Here is a 19,919-nt window from a genome sequence, read left to right as displayed (position 1 = left end):
GACTTCTGACGGCTAGTTCACTGAGATTCTGGCCGATTCTGGTGGTTCCGCAGCCGGTTCTGGGCTTCTGGGATCGAGGGCTTCGAAATGTGTGGTGGTGGTTTTTAACGATTTTAGGGCTTCAGGGTTAGGGCTTAGTGCTGATACCGTGTTTAAGGAAAACGATATTTTGGAGAGAATTTGCTATGTCTTTCATTGATAATAGGGGCCTCTTTATATAGATGATTATAAGCATAGGATCAGAGTTGTATGGAAACATAATTGTACAGTGATTGGATATCTACAAAGATATCTCCGAGAATATCTCTAAGATTTAACCTATTACAACTTTGACAAGTAACCTATAGTTTGGGTCAGACACATCTTTTGGATCTACTTGAACAGTAAATCAATTAATAACAGTATAACAATCACAAAATGTTTTCTTTTACAAAGAGACAACAAAATAAGATAAACTCCTACTCTCCACTACACTCAACCCAAACTCTCCAACTCTCTCCTCTTGCTCTTGCTCTGATTCTTCTTTCTCTCTTTTTTTTTTCCTTCCTCTGGAATTCTTCTTCCTTTTTCCCCATCACTCTCTTTCTTCCCTCTATCTCCTTTCCTCTCGCGTCCTTCTTCTTCCCCCTTCTCCTCTGTACGTTGTCTTATACTTCTGTTTTTTTTTTTCTTCTCCTCCTCTCTTCCTTTCCCCCAAAAACCCCGTCAACCACCCCTTCAAAACAAACCCCACCAATTCCCATCTTATCTCTTAACAAAAACATAAATAAATAAAAAGTAACAACATATAAAAGAAAATATCAACAAAAAAAAAAAAAAAAAAATATATATATATATATATATATATATATATAAAACATAAAATTTAATTAGCAATAGAACACCACAAAATTTAAGGAACAAAACATTTTAAAAAGCCTAACTCAAAGACAATAATCCAAGTAAACTTTAAAGTCGGGCGCGGGATATCACATCTCAAGTCATTGGTTGAGAGCGGAAATTGATACCCCTCTAGGTTATGGCATAATCAAACTGGTGATAGTACAAGCATTGTAGTGTTTAACCATTCTATAGTTAGGATCAAACAGTTAATATATTTGTTTTGCTCCAAAGTCCAAAATATTCAACAAAAACAAACTGTAGGGTTATAACAAGCCTGCAGACCATCATTGGCGAGCACGCAAACCTTCCACTCATGCATAATCGATCCTATCTCACATGCATTGATGGAGGAAAATATAGAACACGAAGGGAAAGAAGTGCAGGTGGGACTAGGGCTGGGCATGGTCTCAGACCGACACTGCATTTACAGGGATCGAGACCGGGACCAGCAGAGGAAGTTCGGGCCGGGCTTGGACATGTAGAACACCAGGACAGGCCTAAACTCGGACCGAGAATAACCGGGTCGGTTTCTCCGGGCTTTCGGTTCGTGACAGAGTTAGCAGAAGTACTGCATTTTGGCACCAAAACTGTCATGCACTCATGCTTGGCTACTGCCTACTGCTGTTTAGGCAATCAAAACTGCAAGACTAAACAGCAAGGCTATACAAGTATAAATACTGCAAATCTGCAATGAGAACACAATGAGAAGTTGAGAACTGCAACCTGCAAGACTAGCAGCAAATAAAGATTAAAGACTATAAATTTATAAAACCATTATGCATTTCAGCATTTCTGCAATGCTGCAGCCTGCAAATAAAAGTATAAAACCATTCTTCATTTCTCATTCTCAATCCACATGTGCAGCAAGCCATCAAGGTTTTCAAAAAATAAAATGAAACAATCAACAACACAATTACAAGTTACAACAGTATAAAACTGAAAGTCATTAACTAAATAAGACAATGACTCATTAACTCAATAAGCCACCAAGTTCAAAAACTCAAGAGTTCAAATATCAAAATCATTAATCAACTTCCAAGTTTGTAATCTTGAATTCATAAAATGTAGACTCCAAATACAAAATTGAAAATCAATCCGATAGCAGACACAGAAAACTCAAAGAAGTAGAGAGAACTCAGAGGAGATTACAATCCAATAGCAGATTGCTCAAGAGTCAAGACTCAAGACAAGGCGAGAAGACTCCGAAGAGTACCTACACTGGTGGTCGGAAGATTGGAGTTCGATCGAGGGCTCGAGGCTAAGAGGTGAGAGATGAGAGACTGAGCAGTGAGAGGCGGAGAGTCAAGACAAGGTGAGAAGACTCCGAAGAGTACCTACTGTGAGCCCCGGAAAAATTATCGAGATAAGGTGAGATCGTTTGGAATAATTTTGACGATCTCGATAATTATTAAGGTCTTTGGGAATAATTATTGGGATTTTTCACAAGGTGGAATCTTCAAAGTTTTGAGTCTATAATAAAGTACGCGACGTTACGAGTCTATGAGAATTTTCGGGGAATTTTTCCGACACCGGAACTATTTATTTTGAATTTCCGAAGTTTAGGAATTATGGAAATTCATTTTAAATAAAAAGAAAAGCTCTGGCGTGATCTGGACCGTTAAAATTCCACCGCTTGATCATCACCGTTCGTTTTAATTGTCAGGCTATAAATAGCCCTTGGATAGGATCAACGTCCCAGATTGTTCCAGAACACATCAGAACCCTCGACCCGTTTCTCCAGCCCGTCGACCCGGCGACTGAACCCGATCGGAACTTCCCTCGTCCGGCGACTTCACAGCGGCGCACCGGTCATGCTCGAAGCGTCTTCTCATCGTGGTTCCTCCTCTGGTCACGGATGGTCCATGCATGGAGTAAGAAGAGAGAATCGAAGCCCAAAAGCTTCGGGTTTTCCGGCAAAGCTTTTGCAGTTTCCGGCGATCGTCGGGGTTGCGTGAGGTACCGAAATTGATCCCTCGTCATGGTCTCCACGTTAGTCTAATTAGTTTTTCAATACGATCGATTTTGACTGTTTTTGGTTTGTGGGTTGTTTCGGCCCTGTCGCCTTCTTCGACGCCGGCAGCTTTTCCGGCGATTCTGGACTTGGTTTTTGGCTAGGCTGCATCTGCAGACGAAGGTTGACCTTGTTCATCACCGAGTTTCGAAAAGCTTTGCGAGTTGGATAGAGAGCTTGGGTTGCCGGAATGTGCACCGAGGTATCAACCCGAGAAGGTTGCCGATTCCAGACCTTCACCAGTGCAGATTGGGTTTTGGTACTGTTCTGAACTCGACAAAGGTAATTGTGAAACAAATTTGAAGTTCTGTGTTGCTTGGTAATTCGATTGTTGCGTTTTGGTTATATAAGTATGGATCAAGTTTGATTGTAATCAGAGGAATACAGAATTGATTTGTGGTGGTTTTGGTTGATGCTATGCAATAGAAACTCCTTGATTTTATGTTTGAGCTTAACGAATTGTCATTGTTGTGGTGAGTTGAAGTTATTTTGATTTGGGAAGGATGTTGGACGAGTAGGTGAATCTGTTTCTAAGAGCAGTAACTGATATCACAATTGTGAAATGGAGTTATGTTAAAAGAATAGTTGTGAATGCGGAGAAATGGTCTAAAATATGTATGGGTGTCCATAGTAATTTACTATGTTTTGCAAAATTCGAGGAAAGGAATAGAAATTGGTCGATTTTCTAATTTCAAGTCAAGTATCGAGTAGTTGAGATTATTTGTCAATGTAGTTGTGATTGGTCAAACTTTGGTCAAATGGGTCAATGTTGGTCAACTCCTTGTCAAACTAGGAAAGAATAATCGGATGATTATTTTACCGTCGAAACGTTAATATTTATCCAATGAGATATTGACGAGCAATATGTCGGAATCTAGGACTCCAGATACCCGAGGAACGGAAGGTTCGCGACTCTCGGAGTACGTGAGAGAAAGCATCGGAATCCAGGTAGGGGACTCGGGACTCTCTACTGGCTAGTGATTTTCCGTATTTAATTATATACGTGATGCATGATGAAAGTACACTGTTAGTTTAAATTTGAAATGTTTTCAAGTTAACGTGCGTATAAGATTGTTGATGGCGGTGTGTGAGAGCGGAAAGGTGGTCGATGACTTCCTTGGGGATTAGCCATCCCTAAACCTCCGAAGGGTTAACTACACCGGTCAGACGGTGCGCAATCGCAATGACGACCCTGTTCCGTGTGTGTAGCTAGTGTGTTAAGTTTGGCGCTCTGTGACTGGTAAGGTCAAATGTTGGTTCTACGGAACCAGGCCATCAGGTAAATCGCACGTAGTTTTCTAATCATGCATCGAGTTTTAAGATGAATGATATTTTAAGTTTGTCGTTCTTACATATATATTCGCTTTGTTTTCACACTGGGCCCAAATCCAAATTATTAATTTATTACAAAGTTTTAGTTGATTTTTCAAACTTAGCCGGAGTAGGTCCCATAGAGCAGCGAGGACGAAAGCTCACCCCTACAACAGTGTATGTGCAGGTACTGTGCACTGGTAACGGGATTGTAGCGGACGGAGCTGGGTACGCGGAATTTGATAACCCTTCCAGACGGTAAACGAGTTTCTGATGTACTCTTGATCTTTATTTCTTGATCCACGCCATTCTAAAACTTGTTGTTGAGTGTTCATTGTGTGGTTAAGTCTATTAGTCCTCGACTATTCAAAAATGACAAGTTCTAGACGAACAAAGTGAATTTTGTAATTTCAAGAAGCTTTCACCTCAAAAGTATTTTAAATTCCCGCTGTGCGTTTTACGAAAAGTTTATCAACAAAAATGCCTTGCGGTTCTCTAGAATGTAATTCAAGCTTTCGGTTTATATTTTAGAGACTCGCGGCACTGTGACGTGCTCAAGCTGGCAAGGTGCAGTTTGGGGCGTTACACCTACACTGGTGGCCGGAAGACTAGAGTTCGATTGAGGGCTCGAGGCGAAGAGATGAGAGGTGAGAGACTGAGAAGTAAGAGGCAGAGAAGTGAGAAGAGTTCGATACTTCGATTTGGTGTCGTAATACCTAGTTGACTTCATCAATCACATGTGGTCATGTCTATACTAGTAGTATAGACTTCAAAAACTAACCTATAAATGGAGGACACATACACATTTTCGGGTTTTCCGGTCCACGAAGTCAACAAAAGTCAAGGATCGGAACTGGACCGGCACCTCTGAGTACTGGGACCGAACCGGACTGAAAGCAATAATTTTAAGTGTAAAACCCGGCCCGAACCTGCCTGTCCGAATCCGTTCCCATCAATTTTTCAGTCTTTCGGTCATTTATGCCCAGCCCTAGGTGGGACATGGCCTTTTCTTCCTGGGAACCTCGCATTAGTAAATTGCATTTACTAGTGTTGAGAGTGTACATGCATGGTATTTACCGTGATGATGCAATCAATGAGGCAGTCCTAATTACTTAGTTTCCTCGAATATCTTAGAGAAATCAGCTAAACTCATTTGAGGTGTGTATATATATTCCAACGAGCAAAACAAAAATGAGAAAATACCACTGCTCTGCACCTCTCACATTGATCCTTCCTAATGGATAATATATAAATATATCAAAATCACAAAATTGTTATTAACATACACTTTGTATGTGTTTGGCTACTATGTTATTGTGATTCTTATATTCATTCAAAATATAAGGCTATAATCATATAAATCTCTCACAATTTTTTCTTAATGGACAAAATATTAGAATTACAAATATACATGCATACAATCCATGTGTTTGGCAACTATATATTGTGATGCTCATATTCTTTCAAAATACAAGTGTACGTAGAACCATACATTTGTTTTTGTTAACCACACAGCTTGGTTGCTATAATATTACGAATGCAAAGCTGCAAATATAAAACAAGCCAAAAGACAATACTAGTGTTGGAGACTAGAGTCATCCCCTACAAGGCTATAACCATGCATTGATGGAGCCAGCCTTCATCTAATCAAGAATATTTGAATAAATTGTTCCCTTGCACTACCCGACAAAAGAGGCAAGAAAATTCAAGCCAACAAAATATTGGGAAAACTATCTCAATTATGTGCATGGATATATATTCTTTTTTTGAAATGGGCCTGGTGCGGCTGCCCTCAAGTCTTGATTAAAGAAATTGCAGAATACAAGGGGGGGACGTAGAGTCTGAACCCCAAATTACAATAAGCATAGAGAGAACATCCTAGAATAAAACCCGGATTCTCCACAAAATCTATGTATTCTAACAAGCACCAATTAGCAAAGAGTGCAGGACAGTCTTTTAATTTGTTTTTCTTATTGATGTTAGAGGATAATGGACATTACTTCGCTAACCAGGGCTGGTTAGCTTGGGCTGACCACGGCCAATAATAGATCGACACGTGTGTGAAGTGGGAATTAAGGCCAAAGCAATGAAGAGCAGGAGATAATAACTCCTTAGCCCGGCTGATCAAAAATACGGCGTCACTGACCTTCAACCCGACGACTCTTGAGCGGCACGAAGGTCTCGAGAATGGAAGCGCTGCTGGTGACGAGGTCCTTGATGATGAGGTAGACCTGGCCGGGCTTGAAATCCTTGATCAGAAAAAGGAGAGAACTTGACGAGTTAAAGCTTACCGGTGGAGTGATTGACCCAGGAGACGACATCGGAGACGAGTTGCTCGGTCTTGAGGCGCGAATCACGGATACCCCACTCGTTCTCGACGGCCAATTGAAGCGTCGACCACCGCGATAGAACTAATCGGACCCATTCTTGGAACACAGCCGTAGCCGGCCATGGGGATGTCATGGGTTTGTGATTTTGATTTGAAGGGTTTGATTTCATTCCTCTCTGTCCCGCTGTCCCGAAAACCTGAAATTTTGGGTGGATTGGATTCGATAAAATTTTGGGTTTTGTTTTGTGAGGAAAATAGATGAACAAGTTCGTATCTTTATTGGAGAATTGAGAATAGATGAACAAGTTTTGTTTTCAGAATTGAGAATTGAGAATTTGGTTAAATTTTGTTTTGTGATGAGAATAGATGAACAAGTTTGTATCTTTATTGGAGAATTGGAATTGGACTTTCTCTGTATCTTGATCTGGCTTTCTGATTGTGCTCTTAGAACTATTGAGTCTATGTTCGCTTCTCTGTTCTGTCTATTCAAAACCAGTGAAAGGGTTTAACTTTGCCTACTTTCAATTTCTGATCTTTGGCACAACAAACATTGTCATGATAATTGTAATTAGTGTACTTGGAGTTGTTGACTTAACTTTGTTATACCTGGAGTTTTGCTTTAGGATCAGCAATTTGGGAGATGGGGACACCGCAGATGAGGTCGTAGCGGGTGGTGGAGGGGTTCGGGTTTGAGAGATTTGGCAGAGGAGATGGGTAGGACTGTAGGAGACGATGAGGAGAGGCGGAGGTCGATGCAACCATGCTGAGTTATTATCTCCTGCTTTTCATGCTTTGGCCTCAGTACCACTTCATACACGTGTCGATCTATTATTGGCCTTGGTCAACCCAAGCTAACCAGGGCTGGTTAGCGAAGTAATGTCCTTACTTTTTATAGTTTAATAAAAGTGAAAGAGGTTTGCCATCACCTGAATGGACCATTGAACTTATTATATCAAAGGAAATAGACTTTACATAAGAGGTGCCACCCACCCTCTGGTTTCATGGATTATTGATTGTTTTAATCATAATGTTTAAGAACTGACATCAACTATTGGAACAAATCACCATCAGTCAAGGAGCTATACATTGTCATTTTCATTGGATAGAAAATTGTAATTGTTTTGTTTGTGAAGGATGAAGTGAGAATTTAATGGTTGATGATAGAATTTAATGATTGATGCAAAATTCAAGCTACTAAATTCCAAATCTCAAACTCGGATTCACCATTAACCCTAAAACAGAATGAACTGAGGGGAACGTGCAATTAGAATAAGTTAATACAGGTTTTATAATATTTGGTAGTGCACACAAGCCTTTAGGCCACAAGGCAATGTCCATTTGGAAAAGCAGCATCACCCAATTTCAATTTCAATTTCAATTTCATATAAATCATAATCTTTCCATCGTCACATCTCCACCAAGCAAAGTCCACCACCATTTTTAAAGCAGTGTGGATCTTTGTCACTTCTCAACCAACCCACACAAGGCAAGCGGGCAAAGTTGAATACCCCACTTTCAAAATGCACAATGCCACATCAAATTCTTGATCATTTTCACGTAAAATACACGTGAGTATGGAAAATGGTACTAAATTAAAACTTGGGTTATTGGCTGATTTGGCTCATTGCCAGATTCATATATTGTAGCAGAAAGGAACACAAGCAAATAAATTTCATTTCATAATAGACAGGAACTCAGGATTGGATATTTCCAATACAAAGAATAATATACCCATATGACCATGAATGAGCAGTTTTATCTGCAGGTACATTATAGTTATGTATACAGCTTTTAGAACACGGATGGGGTTGAAAGGGACGCTAACAGGGAACAAAAAAGAAAACAAGTGCAGAAACAAAGGAAAAATCTCAGAAAAAAAAAATGGTCTATACCACCACCAGATCAATTGTCAATCGACAGACATCTCAGGGATTTACTTCAAGCCGAGGTTCGAAACAAAAACCAGAAAAGAGCTGGAGAGGAAACTTCTTTGTTACCGGGCACTTCTGTGACCATCTCCAATGTTTCAAGTGCATGTCAAACGCAAGAAGAGCTGGAGCTCCATAGCTCTGGATGTATATGAGATCATCTATACCACTGCTGGCAAAAACATCATCCAATTCTCCAAATCCTTGGAAAAACTTGTGAGGCATACGGGCAATCTCTTGCCACACCTTCCCATTTAGAATCCAGATACCAATCCCCTTAATTATGTCAGGGCGATCTAGTTTCCCAATTCCTCCCACCATAACCAGCTTCTCCCTCAAGTTCATTAGACGGCCACATGTAAGAGCACAAGGTACAGGAATGAAACTACGGATCAACTGCCCATGGGAAGAGCGAGCAGAGAGATTGTAGGAGATTAGGCCATGACGATTCTCTGGCATCCCACCCCCAGTAGAGTAAATCAAGAAGTACAAAACCCCATCACAGACCACACTCTCATCCCCACCTCTCCATCCTGTCAGAACTTCTGTCACAGGGGACAGCCACATTGTTGTTTCTGAATCATAAATGTGAACAGAAACATCCCATTGGAAAAAATTTCCAGGAACTTGCTTAGATTTCACCACTGTAATAGTATAACTTCTTGAGATCCTGTTAGCCGAAATTGCAAGTGCACCGTAATCAGAAAATCTCAAGCCAGGAGGCTCCTCAAGCTTCTTGTATATTTTCGTAAGAGGGTTGCAGACGTATAAATCACTTCTACTATCATTGTCCATAAAGCAAACCAAACCGCATGAGGAAGCAATTGACCAATTTGATGTTTGAATGCAGGGGAGCTCAATGCCATACCACTTTCTAAGTACAGGATCGTATGCATAACCAATTGGTTCATTGCAGCTTGTAAACATAAAGTACCAAGGTTTTTGCGGTGGCAAGGGTGAATTGGTTGATATATATTTTTTTGAACTAACAATGCCATTCCACCTTTTGCACACAGACTGTGCTCTGAAAATGCTCGCAATTGGTAGATATGCTATTATCCGCTCCAACAGTTCATCAGGAAGGAAAGATTCAACTGACACTACAGTAACTTCTTGATTCCCTTCATCACTCAGGTCTGCAAATGACTCATACTCCCCAATCTCTCTTGGCCTGTCATCAAGGTTATGGCTAAACCATGACGTTTCTTCTGCCATGATCAAGAGGTGTAAACAGAAAAAACCTGATCATACAAAGAATACACAAAATTATGTTACAGCAGTACACTAGATAAGGATTGTGAGATATACTTTACATATGGAACCAGTGATCTAAACCAATACAAGTCAGATGAGAATTGAGGAATCAATTAGAATGTCAGATACAATAAGTCTGTTATCTAATTTTTCACTGTTACTAATCCCTCCACCTTACAAACATATATGTACTTGCATAACACAGAAAAAGCATGACTCAACATGCAGATCTCAGATTTAAGCCTGTCACTGAGTAGTTATAAGCCAAAAACAAATAACAAAACAAAATTCTGGCAAGCACATTAAAATCAAACCAACTTCCAAGATTCATATTCCTTATTCCCCTGACAGAGATTCATATCAGAATATCCAAACCAATCCCATCCCATAAACCTTCAAGCATTCCATTTGAAAAGTAAAAAAGAAAAATTAAAATATAAAGATGCAGCCACAGAAGAAACATATTTCTAAGCCTAGATACTCACCATACCTGAACAGTTTACAGATACAATAAATGCAGCATAACAAAGTTCAATCTTGGAACTGTCAGAGAATCAATTACATTCCAAAGAAACGAAAAAAAATCAAACCCAGACAAAAAACCAATCACATATGAGAATGCATGCAATGATACAATCCCAGACCCCAGAACACCAGAAGGTGAACATCAGAAAATGAAAACTTCCCAACAGGCCAATACTTTTTCTAAAGTTTTGTAATCCACATCCCAAGTACTGTTGAACAAAAATTAAACTAAGATAACACAAAAGCAAATTGACCATTAACAAAGAGGAAATTATACCAAAAATGAAAAAAAGAATGGAACTTTTTTTTTACCAGATTTCTTACTGCAATGGAGACCGGACTAAAACAAAGACTCCTGTTTTGCCAAAGAGAAAACCTTTTCTGGACCTCAAAATCTAAGAGTGATTTGTGACATGAGCAAATAAATAATGTTAGATGAAAAGCGATTGGTTCATGGATACCTATCATTCAAACATCACAACCTTCACAAATCCAGAAACCAACACCATCAACAAAACCAAATCCACACCTAACATTGATGACACAAACAAAGCACAAAACTGAAATTCACACAAGAAAAAAAGCAAAAGCAGATAAAACCAATTCCGTAAACGAAACCCATCAAGAAAATTTACCTGTGTGGCCAAATGGGTCTGCTTAGATTTGTTCAGAGACTCCAAAGAACTGAACTTTCATACAAAACATAGGTAATACACATGGGTTATGCCCAAAGTCACAAGCTTTCTCATTCAAATGGTTAGTCAGAACTGGGTTGCTATAGAATTGGCTTATGAGTTGTGACCCATATGCCTCAGCAAAACCCAATTTTAAAGAGAGAGAGATTCACAGAGAGAGAGAGAGAGAGAGAGAGAGAGAAACTGTTTCCGTTTCTTTTTCGATGCAACAAAAACGACAGGCAGGTAATGAAGTAGGGAGGCGTTTTGTTTCTCCTATAGGGGTCTCTGTTTGTGTGTGAGAGAGGGAGAGAGAGGCTCGTGAGGGCGCGTGGGAATGGAGTTGTGCTTGTGTGCATACAACACAGAGTGAGCTCGAGACATGGGTCTGTGGTTTTTATGGAGGTATTTGATGGGTTTTGAAGAAGAAAGGGATTTTGGCCACAACACAAAAACAACCAAAAGGGAAAAGTATAATGCTGTCTTCCTCATCACCCCTTAATATTTTTAACCTTTTCTTTTCCTTTATTTGTTGTTGTTCTCTTCATAATTTCCTATTGCAATTTGCAATTTTTGCACCCAAAATTTTTCACCTACTTCATTTTCTCCCCTTTAATTGCTCTTCTGTGAAGTAGGCATATACTTTTCCCACCATAAAACTATGCATATACTTTATCAACTATAACAAGGCAGTCCATACTCCATAATACCAAACCACATGGGGTAACCTTCTTTTCCTCTTTCCATGTTGTTTAAAAACAGTAAAAGAGGGTGATGGGGTTAGAGCCTTTTGGGTGGTTAGAGGCACAATGACCCTTCTTTACCTAACTAAAATGTCATGCATCATGCTTCATGCTTCTATTTCAAATCATATTGAATCTTTGATGTTAAAGTTTTGGTAAGGTGTGAGTGTGTGACAATTCACAAACCTATGCTTTCAACAAAAAGAAATATCGATATTTTCTACACAACTTTTTAAAAATTTAATAATAATTAAAAAATTAGTAAAAAGACGCATCATTTCTTTAAATTATAAATGAAAATAAATAAATAAACACAAATAGCTTTTATAGAGGCTATACATGGTTGCCATTTGGCTTTGATCAGAGCAAACTTCCTGATAAATTCTTGCCTACGTCAGCCGTACCACATGGCGGTGCGGTTAACCAATCAAAAGCCAGAAATTTGTATTCTTATTCTGAAACTATTCATACTTTTTAAAAGTGAAATGCCCAAAATACTCCCTGCTAGAGCACTGATTGGGCAGTCGTACCAAACATGTGGTATGGCTGACGTATGCAAGAATCTCTTGAACTTCCTTTAGAGGTAAGTAGGTTGTCGATTGACAATTGAGGCGAGCACCACTAGAGGCCTACCATAAATGTTGGACGCCAATTGGCAACTAACTTTACTGCATACGAGGCAAGACATGGTTGCTAATTAGCCTCCATAGGCATAACGTGAATGCCAGTTGAAAAGCCAATTTTGTAGGGTTGGGAGAAAATGACCAAAAGATCAACCCAAATTGGCCAGTTTGGTTATGTTTTTGTTCTAAAATTTCGATATTCGATGGGGTTTAGGTCTTACAGAGTAGAACCAGTTTGGTTCTCGTTTTTGAATAGGGTTTAAGGCCTTACAATGTGTGATCGATCGATGTTTTCTAGGTTTGCGTAGGTTCATGGTTTCTGAATATGTGATAGATCAATGGATTTCTGGTTGGAAAATTGGTTTATGATCTCTCTTTTAGACGGTTTTGAAGCGATCGTACTCATTAAAGTTAGATATACTTTCTACAAAATCGAATTTGTTGTTTGCGAAATCAATCATTGATTCCATCATGAAGAATTGAAACCCGAGCCAAACTGAATTGGTTTGGCCATGTTCAGTTTCAAATCCTAAACACATTAAACCTGAACCAAACATGAATTGTTGGTTCCAATCTCGATTCCACTAGTTTCTGGGATTGGACCGACCCGCGCCTAGCCCTACAATTTCGCTATATACAATGCATTTAAGCTAATGTGTCACCATTAATACCAACTCAATAGAGGCCTAGCATGAATGTCAATTAGAAGCTAACTTCAGTGGATACAGGGCATTGCTGCTGATTGGACACCATTGAGGCCAACCTCACTAGAGGGTAGCATGGATGCCAATTAGAAGCAAACTTCATTAGATCGGGGCATGGTTTTCGATTGGCTGCCATTAAGGCTAGCCTTACTTAGATATGGCAAAATATTATGTCGTGTTGTGTTCGTGTCTTATTAAGTACGTTTCGTATATTGATCATGGAATACGATAACAAACTATTAAACTAAAGTTTGGAGGATGCTAAAACCAAAACCGAAGCATTAAGTTTCATGTTAACCGTTAAAATCCATTAATTAAGACCCATTAACATACAAAATCTTATAGGCCTAAATTAATATAAAACACACAAATAAATATTTAACAAACAGTTACCTTTTCAAACACTAGCATACCTTGATATCAAAAGTGAAAACCCATGGAAAAAAAGGGTCGGCGGCGGCTCAACTAAGAGATTGCTCTCGTCCGGCGGCGGCTATGGCATTCGGGCTGGCCTTTTGGCCTCACCAATGACGCGTGATCTACTGCCGGACGGGACTTGATGGCTAATATCTCGGAGGCTCTGGTGTGGGTTTGCTCGAAGGTCTTTGCAGGTGGTTTTTGGTTCACGATCGACGGAATTTCTCTGGGATGCGTGCGGTGCAGTTATGGTGGGTCTCGGTTTGTAGATCGACGGCGTTGCAGATGTTGAGGAGCGCTGGGTCGTGGCGGTTTCGACTTCGGCAGCGGCGTAGAATCGTGGAGCGATGGGTCGTGGCGGGTTCTGTGGCGGTGTTTGCATCGTGACGGCGGGAATCCTGCCGGAGCGGGCATGAGCATGGTGGTGGCTGAGGACTACTATGCTTGCTGCACGGGTTTGGAGATGGAAGTGTGGTCTGGGCCAATCTTGGCTTGTTGGGCTTCAGTAGGCCTGCTATTGGAGCTCCTTGGGACAGAAATTTGATGGGCTAAGGTTTTTCTCTAAGCCCATCCCTATGTTTTTAGTTTATCTAATTACAACAAATTCCTTGTATTTTAAGGGACCTATGCACTTTTGTTTTTTATGTGCCTATTTACTATGAATGTTCATAGTTCATAGGCTCGCTGAATATGTGAGCACTGGTTGTCTAATGGGTGGTGCTAGCATACCACGTCCTAAACTTGTCCTAGTTGGCAAGGGAATGTATGTATCCGTGTCATTCTGGCTTGAGATGAATGAATGATTATTGGATCAAAAAAAAAAAAAAAAACAAACAGTTACCTTTTTATATTTAAAATTTGAGAACTGAGGTTGTTATCCTGATCGAAAACTGAGAAAGGGGCTACGATGAATTAGAGAGATGCAGAGAAACTCAAGCTTACAACAATACCCGTTTGTTAATGGTTCTTATCATGTTAACAAATTAACACTAAACCAAACTATTAAAATTCGTGTTCTTATCTTTGTGTTCCTATATGAAATCAAACTAATAAACCTTAAACCAAATTCATATAATTTCTCCGTGTTCGTGTGGTGTGTAATTTTGTAGCTAACCTCACTAGTGGCCTTATATGGATGCTAGTTGGAAGCCACCTTGTTGTATACAAGACATGGTTGCCAATTGCTCACCAACAAGGCCAACTTCATTAGAGGCGAAGAATGACTACCAGTACGAGGCCAATTTTATTGAAGATTAGCATTACTAACCCAACTTTGGGATGCTTGTTTTTAGTTTTCATTCATTTTGTGTTTTTAGATGTAATTTGCTTCATTCAAAAAAAAAATTATATGTAGTTTGTTTATCGTTTTCAATAATTTCCGACCATCTTATGATTCGGATACATACTCTGTGTGCCTTGTTTGGCCAATCGAGGCAGCAAGTCTCTCGTATGATTAAATGGACGCAACCTCTTAGTGACGGGATGAAATAAAGTGTAGCCGGTTTGAATCATGGTCGTCAACATAGTGGGAAAGTTGTTTTAATTTTATTATAGTATTGGTTTAGCATTATCTTTCCGGTATGCCACCATTTTAAACTAAATGAAGTTACGCAGATTGTTGGTATGGCAACCCTTGCTAATTGGTGATAGTTGAATACATAGGATTAATAGATGTTCATGTTATTATCATGATGCTATCTCGTACACATACATATCATTTTAGGAATATCATTAATGCATTTAAGCATGGGTACGAGATAAAGGCCAACTTTGCTGGAGTTTAAAGGAAGGATTTATGCCAAAAACCTTTGCTATAAGGACCAAGCATGATTGTTGGTCGTCCACCATCAAAGCCGACCTCACTAAACCACGGCTCCAATTGGTAATAGAAGTCAACCTAGTCCAAAGTAAGCACAGAGTGACCTTTTCATTTAAAATATGTCTCGAAGTTTAAAGAAATAAAATCTTAGTATTTTTAGAACATTGTAAGAGTTTGGTCACCAAGCTTAAGCAAAGCATGGAAACCAGTTAGAGGTTAACTTCGTTAATAGTTAAGCATGATTATATCGATGAGCCATGACCTGTTGGTTAGATGATTTAATTAACTCCGTGGAGTTTATAGGTTTAAATCTCATTGGCATTAAAGATTAGGTGGGGTGGGGATTTATAAAATAAAATAAAAAAATAAAATAAATAAAACTAAGCATGATTTTCAATTTGTTTTTGTTTTTTTTTCTTAAATATATATATATATATATATATATATTTTTTTTTTTTGAAAAAAACCCCACCCCATTCCCACCCTTGATGGGGCTCGAACTCCTGACCTCTTATATATGAGACCAAAGCCTTACCACCCCACCAAACACACACACCCATGATTTTCAATTTGTTGTCATTGAGTATATTCCTAAAGATTTATGTACTATTTGGGAATTACCGCTTATTTTCTCAACATTATTGTGTCTCTTTTCTGAAGTATAAATTTTTCTCTTCACATTTTCTAAAATTCAAATAAGTTTTTCATTAAATGAAACATAAACAAGAATTAAGTTGAGGCAGAAGCAGAAGCAAGTCATACAAGAAACTGAGGCAGATCTAGAGTGCCAATTAAATTTGCTCATTACAAAAGGGTTATTGACCACATGATATATAGTGTCAAACACAAAGTAGAGAGGCAAACTTTTACAGTTCTAGCAACTGAAACTCAACTCTGAGATAAAGGAACTGCGCGCCATAAGAAAAAACAAGTAGAGAGAATAGACATACTATAGTATATACGATCCCAAAGTTCATTTCTATAAAGTTATAAACTAATAATAATTATTGAAATGGGAATATTTTTAGTGCAGTTTCTGCATAATACCAACAAAAATTGCTCAAATTATATAATCGTAAAATAACCCAGCTCATCTAAATAATGCTTAATTGCATAGTGCGTGGAGCCTCATCAACTTTTCTAGAATCCAAATAAAAAAGAAAATTGGCTAGCTCAATGGGCAAACCAAAGATCAAAGAATTGACCTTAATTTGGATTTACAGAGTTTTGATTCTGTGCTGTTTAAGAAGAATTGAAGAAATGTAACAAATTGTAGTGGCAGTGGCTGCACCACTATATATATAATTATATATATATATATATATATATATATATATATATATATATATATATATATATATATATATGAGCAAATCTCCTTTCTGGTAAAAGCCACTTTGTGCACATTAAGTCAGGCCTCACTTGTAATAGTCTATTGACAGTCTTTGCAAAACAATAGTAATATGCATGTCTTGTTATGTATAGGTTTTGTCAAGGAAAAGCGACCAAATTCATTTGAAGTTTTCAGACATGGATTTGAAAAGAGAGATCTACTGCCAACCAATCAATGAAAGTGATGTTTGAGAACTAAGCATGTTACATCTAGAGTTCAAGTTAGAATAATGAAATTAGGTCATGTTAGCCCCTTTTTCAATCAGATTTGTTGGAATGTTCATCTAACCCCATGCTATGGCCTTTTAGTAATGCTTGCAGCCGTGAATCTTGAAATTAACTTGTATGACTCATTGTCTCATGAGGTATATATGAGATCTCAAGATAAATTTCAAATATATGTTGACTTTTTCGTTGCACCTGTTCATAAGTTTCTACGAACTTAACAAAAAATTCGGCTACGTAGTCAAGATTATACCGCGTATTATTTCCCTGCTTTTAGAATAATGTTTTATGTCAAGTTCAACCGTATTCTAAATGAAGAACGATATTGAATCAAAATATGTCATAGTGTCATTATTGGTAGGGCATGATTTTTACGAAATGATCCAAATGATAGTGCTTGAGGAGACACTATTAGCTTGTTTTGTAATGGGCACTGTTAGCCTCACTGAAGGCATGGCCATTACCACTTCCCACAAATTTGACACTCAACTAGCTCAAATTGATTCCGCTCACGATTGTGCATCAATTCAGTTGAAGGTTCAAAATTTCTGTTATAGGCTTTACCTTAGTCTATATTGTTGAAGTTTTGAATCATCAAATTGGCTGGTACGGCTAACTGTCTCATCAAGTATAAGATTTTAAGACAAATTTTGTTACATGATATTTGACTTTTGTGTGCCTTATCAAACTAGAAGTACTTTCTATAGTTGTAATAGGAGAGAATGTTCTAGATTCCTATTTCTAATTAGAATAGGATTCCTTGTACTCAAAGATTATGTACTTGTACTCCCTATATATAGGGGCTCCTATTATCAATGAAAGACACAACTATTCTCCCAATTCTCTCTACAATTCTCTTTTCCTTAAACATGTTATCAGCACGAGCCCTAACCCTGAATCAGAAGCCAAAAACTCTCTTCTTCTTTCTTCTTGCCATGAAACCCTAGAACCCTACCCTAGGACCACCTCCTGCGCGCCACCATCTCTACGCATGGCTTTGGGAAGAAAACCACAAGGCTACAAGGAAAAGAACAAGAAAATCAAGCATCAAGAAAGCACCAAGTAAGTTTTAAATTAAAGTTCTTACTTTCTGAATTTTAATTTTATTTTCTTTTTCTTGGGGACTTCCAAAATCTCTTCTCCTACATCCCACCTTTCTTGTAACGTGGGTTTGATTCATAAAAGCGAAACCGTGGGGAGTTCACGCTAAATTATGAACTAAGAGTATTCGTAAGCTACGGACTAAGAGCGTTCGTGAGCATCAAAATTTGAACAACTATTCAAACATCATTGTTTCGGTCTAATCCAAATTTCTTGAAAAAATAATTTCTTGGTAGCAAAGAGGCTCAGAAATCCTTAATTAGTGGTCGTGGAAGTATTATACTCCGAAACTAATTTATTTTCCAAGAATATATGTAATGGCATTTTGACTTAAACTATTATCAATAAAGACATTGGTTATAACTCTTTCACAACTAGGCTTGTCCAATTAATTGTGATGTCTAGGAAAATAGTTGAGATAATTGGTACTTAAGAGAGGTTTGCTTGATCGACATCTCCTCTTACTTTCCTGGTTATGCTTAATTGGAGTTACCAAAAGGATTGAGTAACGACTATTAGTCGAGAATTGATTATAATTATTTTGAATTAGAAACTTTGATGTAACTGTTGGCTATTATTAATAAAGTGTCAATTCTTTTAATTCGAGCTTTATTTACTTAGGTATGTTTCCGGGAGAGCAAGAATGCCTCGCAGATAGTGCTACTACGCACACCATATCTTGACATAGGCAATTATTCTTTGAGATGATGCCTACTCGATCTTCTGTGACTACGATGACAGGGCCATCTAAATTGATTCATGATTAAGGACTAGCTCAATTTCTGTTGCCAAATGGCACATTGATTAATGTCACTGAAGCTCTCGATGCTCCTGGGGCCGGAAGAACCCTTTTGAGCTTTAGAGATATTAGAGACAACAGTTTTCATGTGGAAACACATAGTGAGAATGGACATGAGTTTCTTTGCATTACCTCTAATGACTGCGGACGAAAACGAGTATTAGAGAAGGTTATGTGTCTCCCTAGCGGGTTATATATAACCACTATTTGAGTAATTGAGTCCAACAATGTTATAAGAGATGACATTTGGAACACCGACACATATAGGCTTTGGCATGACCAACTGGGGCATTCAGGTCGTGATATGATGATTTGTTTATTAAAGACTTCACACGGACACCCATTCTTTTGAGCGAAAAGAAGTATGAATCAAAAGTTGATTCGTGGAGACACTCGGACCGCCACAACACTGCCGTCGTCCATCGCCAGCAGAAAAACGGCGATGTCGTCACTTACGGCATAAACTTGGCATTGACGACAAGAATGGCATTTTACCACCTCTCCTTACTTCTCAAGTCAATTGTGACTTTGTGGCTCAACCAAAATCCTCGTTGGTTGTTTCTATGGCCCATCGCTCGTTTTGTAAAGCCTGTTCCTTAGGAAAATTAGGACCAAGATCGTCCTATGCAAAGGATACAAGTGTTCTCATTATGTTCTTACATAGAATCCAAGGGGTTGCTGTGGACAGATTCAACTAACTTGCAGACCGCTTAGATGTTTTATGGTGTTGGTTGATATGCGAACATGCTAGTCACGTGTCGCGCTATCGTCCACTCGTAATGTTGTTTATGCTAAAACTCCTAGCCCATATCATATGGCTAGGGCTCACTACCCGGATCATCTTATTCAGTCAATTTGACTTGATAATGCTAGAGAGTTTTACATCAAACATTTTTGATGACTATTGCATATCATTGGAGATTGATATTGGGCATCATATTTCCATGTACACACCCAAATGGTCTCGTGGAAAAGCCACTATTAAACGATTACGATGGTAGCCCGGACATTGGTAATGCGCACCAATATTTCCGCTTGGGGTTATGCAATATCACATGTAGCTATGCTAATTCGTCTATGACCTACCGCCACTCACCTTTCTTTGCGTTACAGCTAGTGACTGGGTGCAAGTTTGTTATCTCGTATTTATGCATATTTGAGTGCGTGGTTTATGTGCCAATC

At 38.7% G+C, this 19,919-nt stretch overlaps 1 protein-coding gene and 1 long non-coding RNA gene across 3 annotated transcripts; one reads left to right on the top strand and one right to left on the bottom strand.

Annotated features, from left to right (window-relative positions):
* Positions 1 to 2,595: 2,595 nt before the first annotated feature.
* LOC133718703 (uncharacterized) lies at positions 2,596 to 4,796 on the top strand. Its single transcript, XR_009850533.1, has 3 exons — positions 2,596 to 2,838; positions 2,963 to 3,175; positions 3,772 to 4,796. It is a non-coding gene; the product is annotated as an uncharacterized LOC133718703 (long non-coding RNA).
* A 3,390-nt stretch (positions 4,797 to 8,186) lies between these two features.
* On the bottom strand, positions 8,187 to 11,319 carry LOC133717279 (F-box/kelch-repeat protein At3g61590). Of its 2 annotated transcripts, none has more exons than XM_062143966.1 (2): positions 10,876 to 11,319; positions 8,187 to 9,702 (listed from the first exon to the last, which is right to left on the bottom strand). In XM_062143966.1, exon 2 carries the CDS (start codon positions 9,674 to 9,676, stop codon positions 8,459 to 8,461), a length of 1,218 nt encoding a protein of 405 aa, XP_061999950.1. In that variant the 5' UTR covers positions 9,677 to 9,702; positions 10,876 to 11,319; the 3' UTR covers positions 8,187 to 8,458. The 2 variants fall into 2 exon arrangements, with proteins under 2 accessions (XP_061999950.1, XP_061999951.1); XM_062143967.1 differs by lacking the exon at positions 10,876 to 11,319 and adding an exon at positions 10,553 to 10,852.
* Between the last annotated feature and the right edge of the window lie 8,600 nt (positions 11,320 to 19,919).

This window comes from Rosa rugosa, chromosome 6 (genome assembly GCF_958449725.1).
Source record: "Rosa rugosa chromosome 6, drRosRugo1.1, whole genome shotgun sequence".
NCBI lineage: Eukaryota > Viridiplantae > Streptophyta > Magnoliopsida > Rosales > Rosaceae > Rosa > Rosa rugosa.
The sequence above is the reverse complement of the archived record's forward strand: the minus strand, read 5'-3'. Positions and strand labels throughout refer to the sequence as shown.

Coding starts and splice junctions, on each gene's coding strand:
- LOC133717279 (XM_062143966.1), bottom strand. CDS start 9,676: ATGGCAGAAGAAACGTCATGGTTTAGCCATAACCTTGATGACAGGCCA.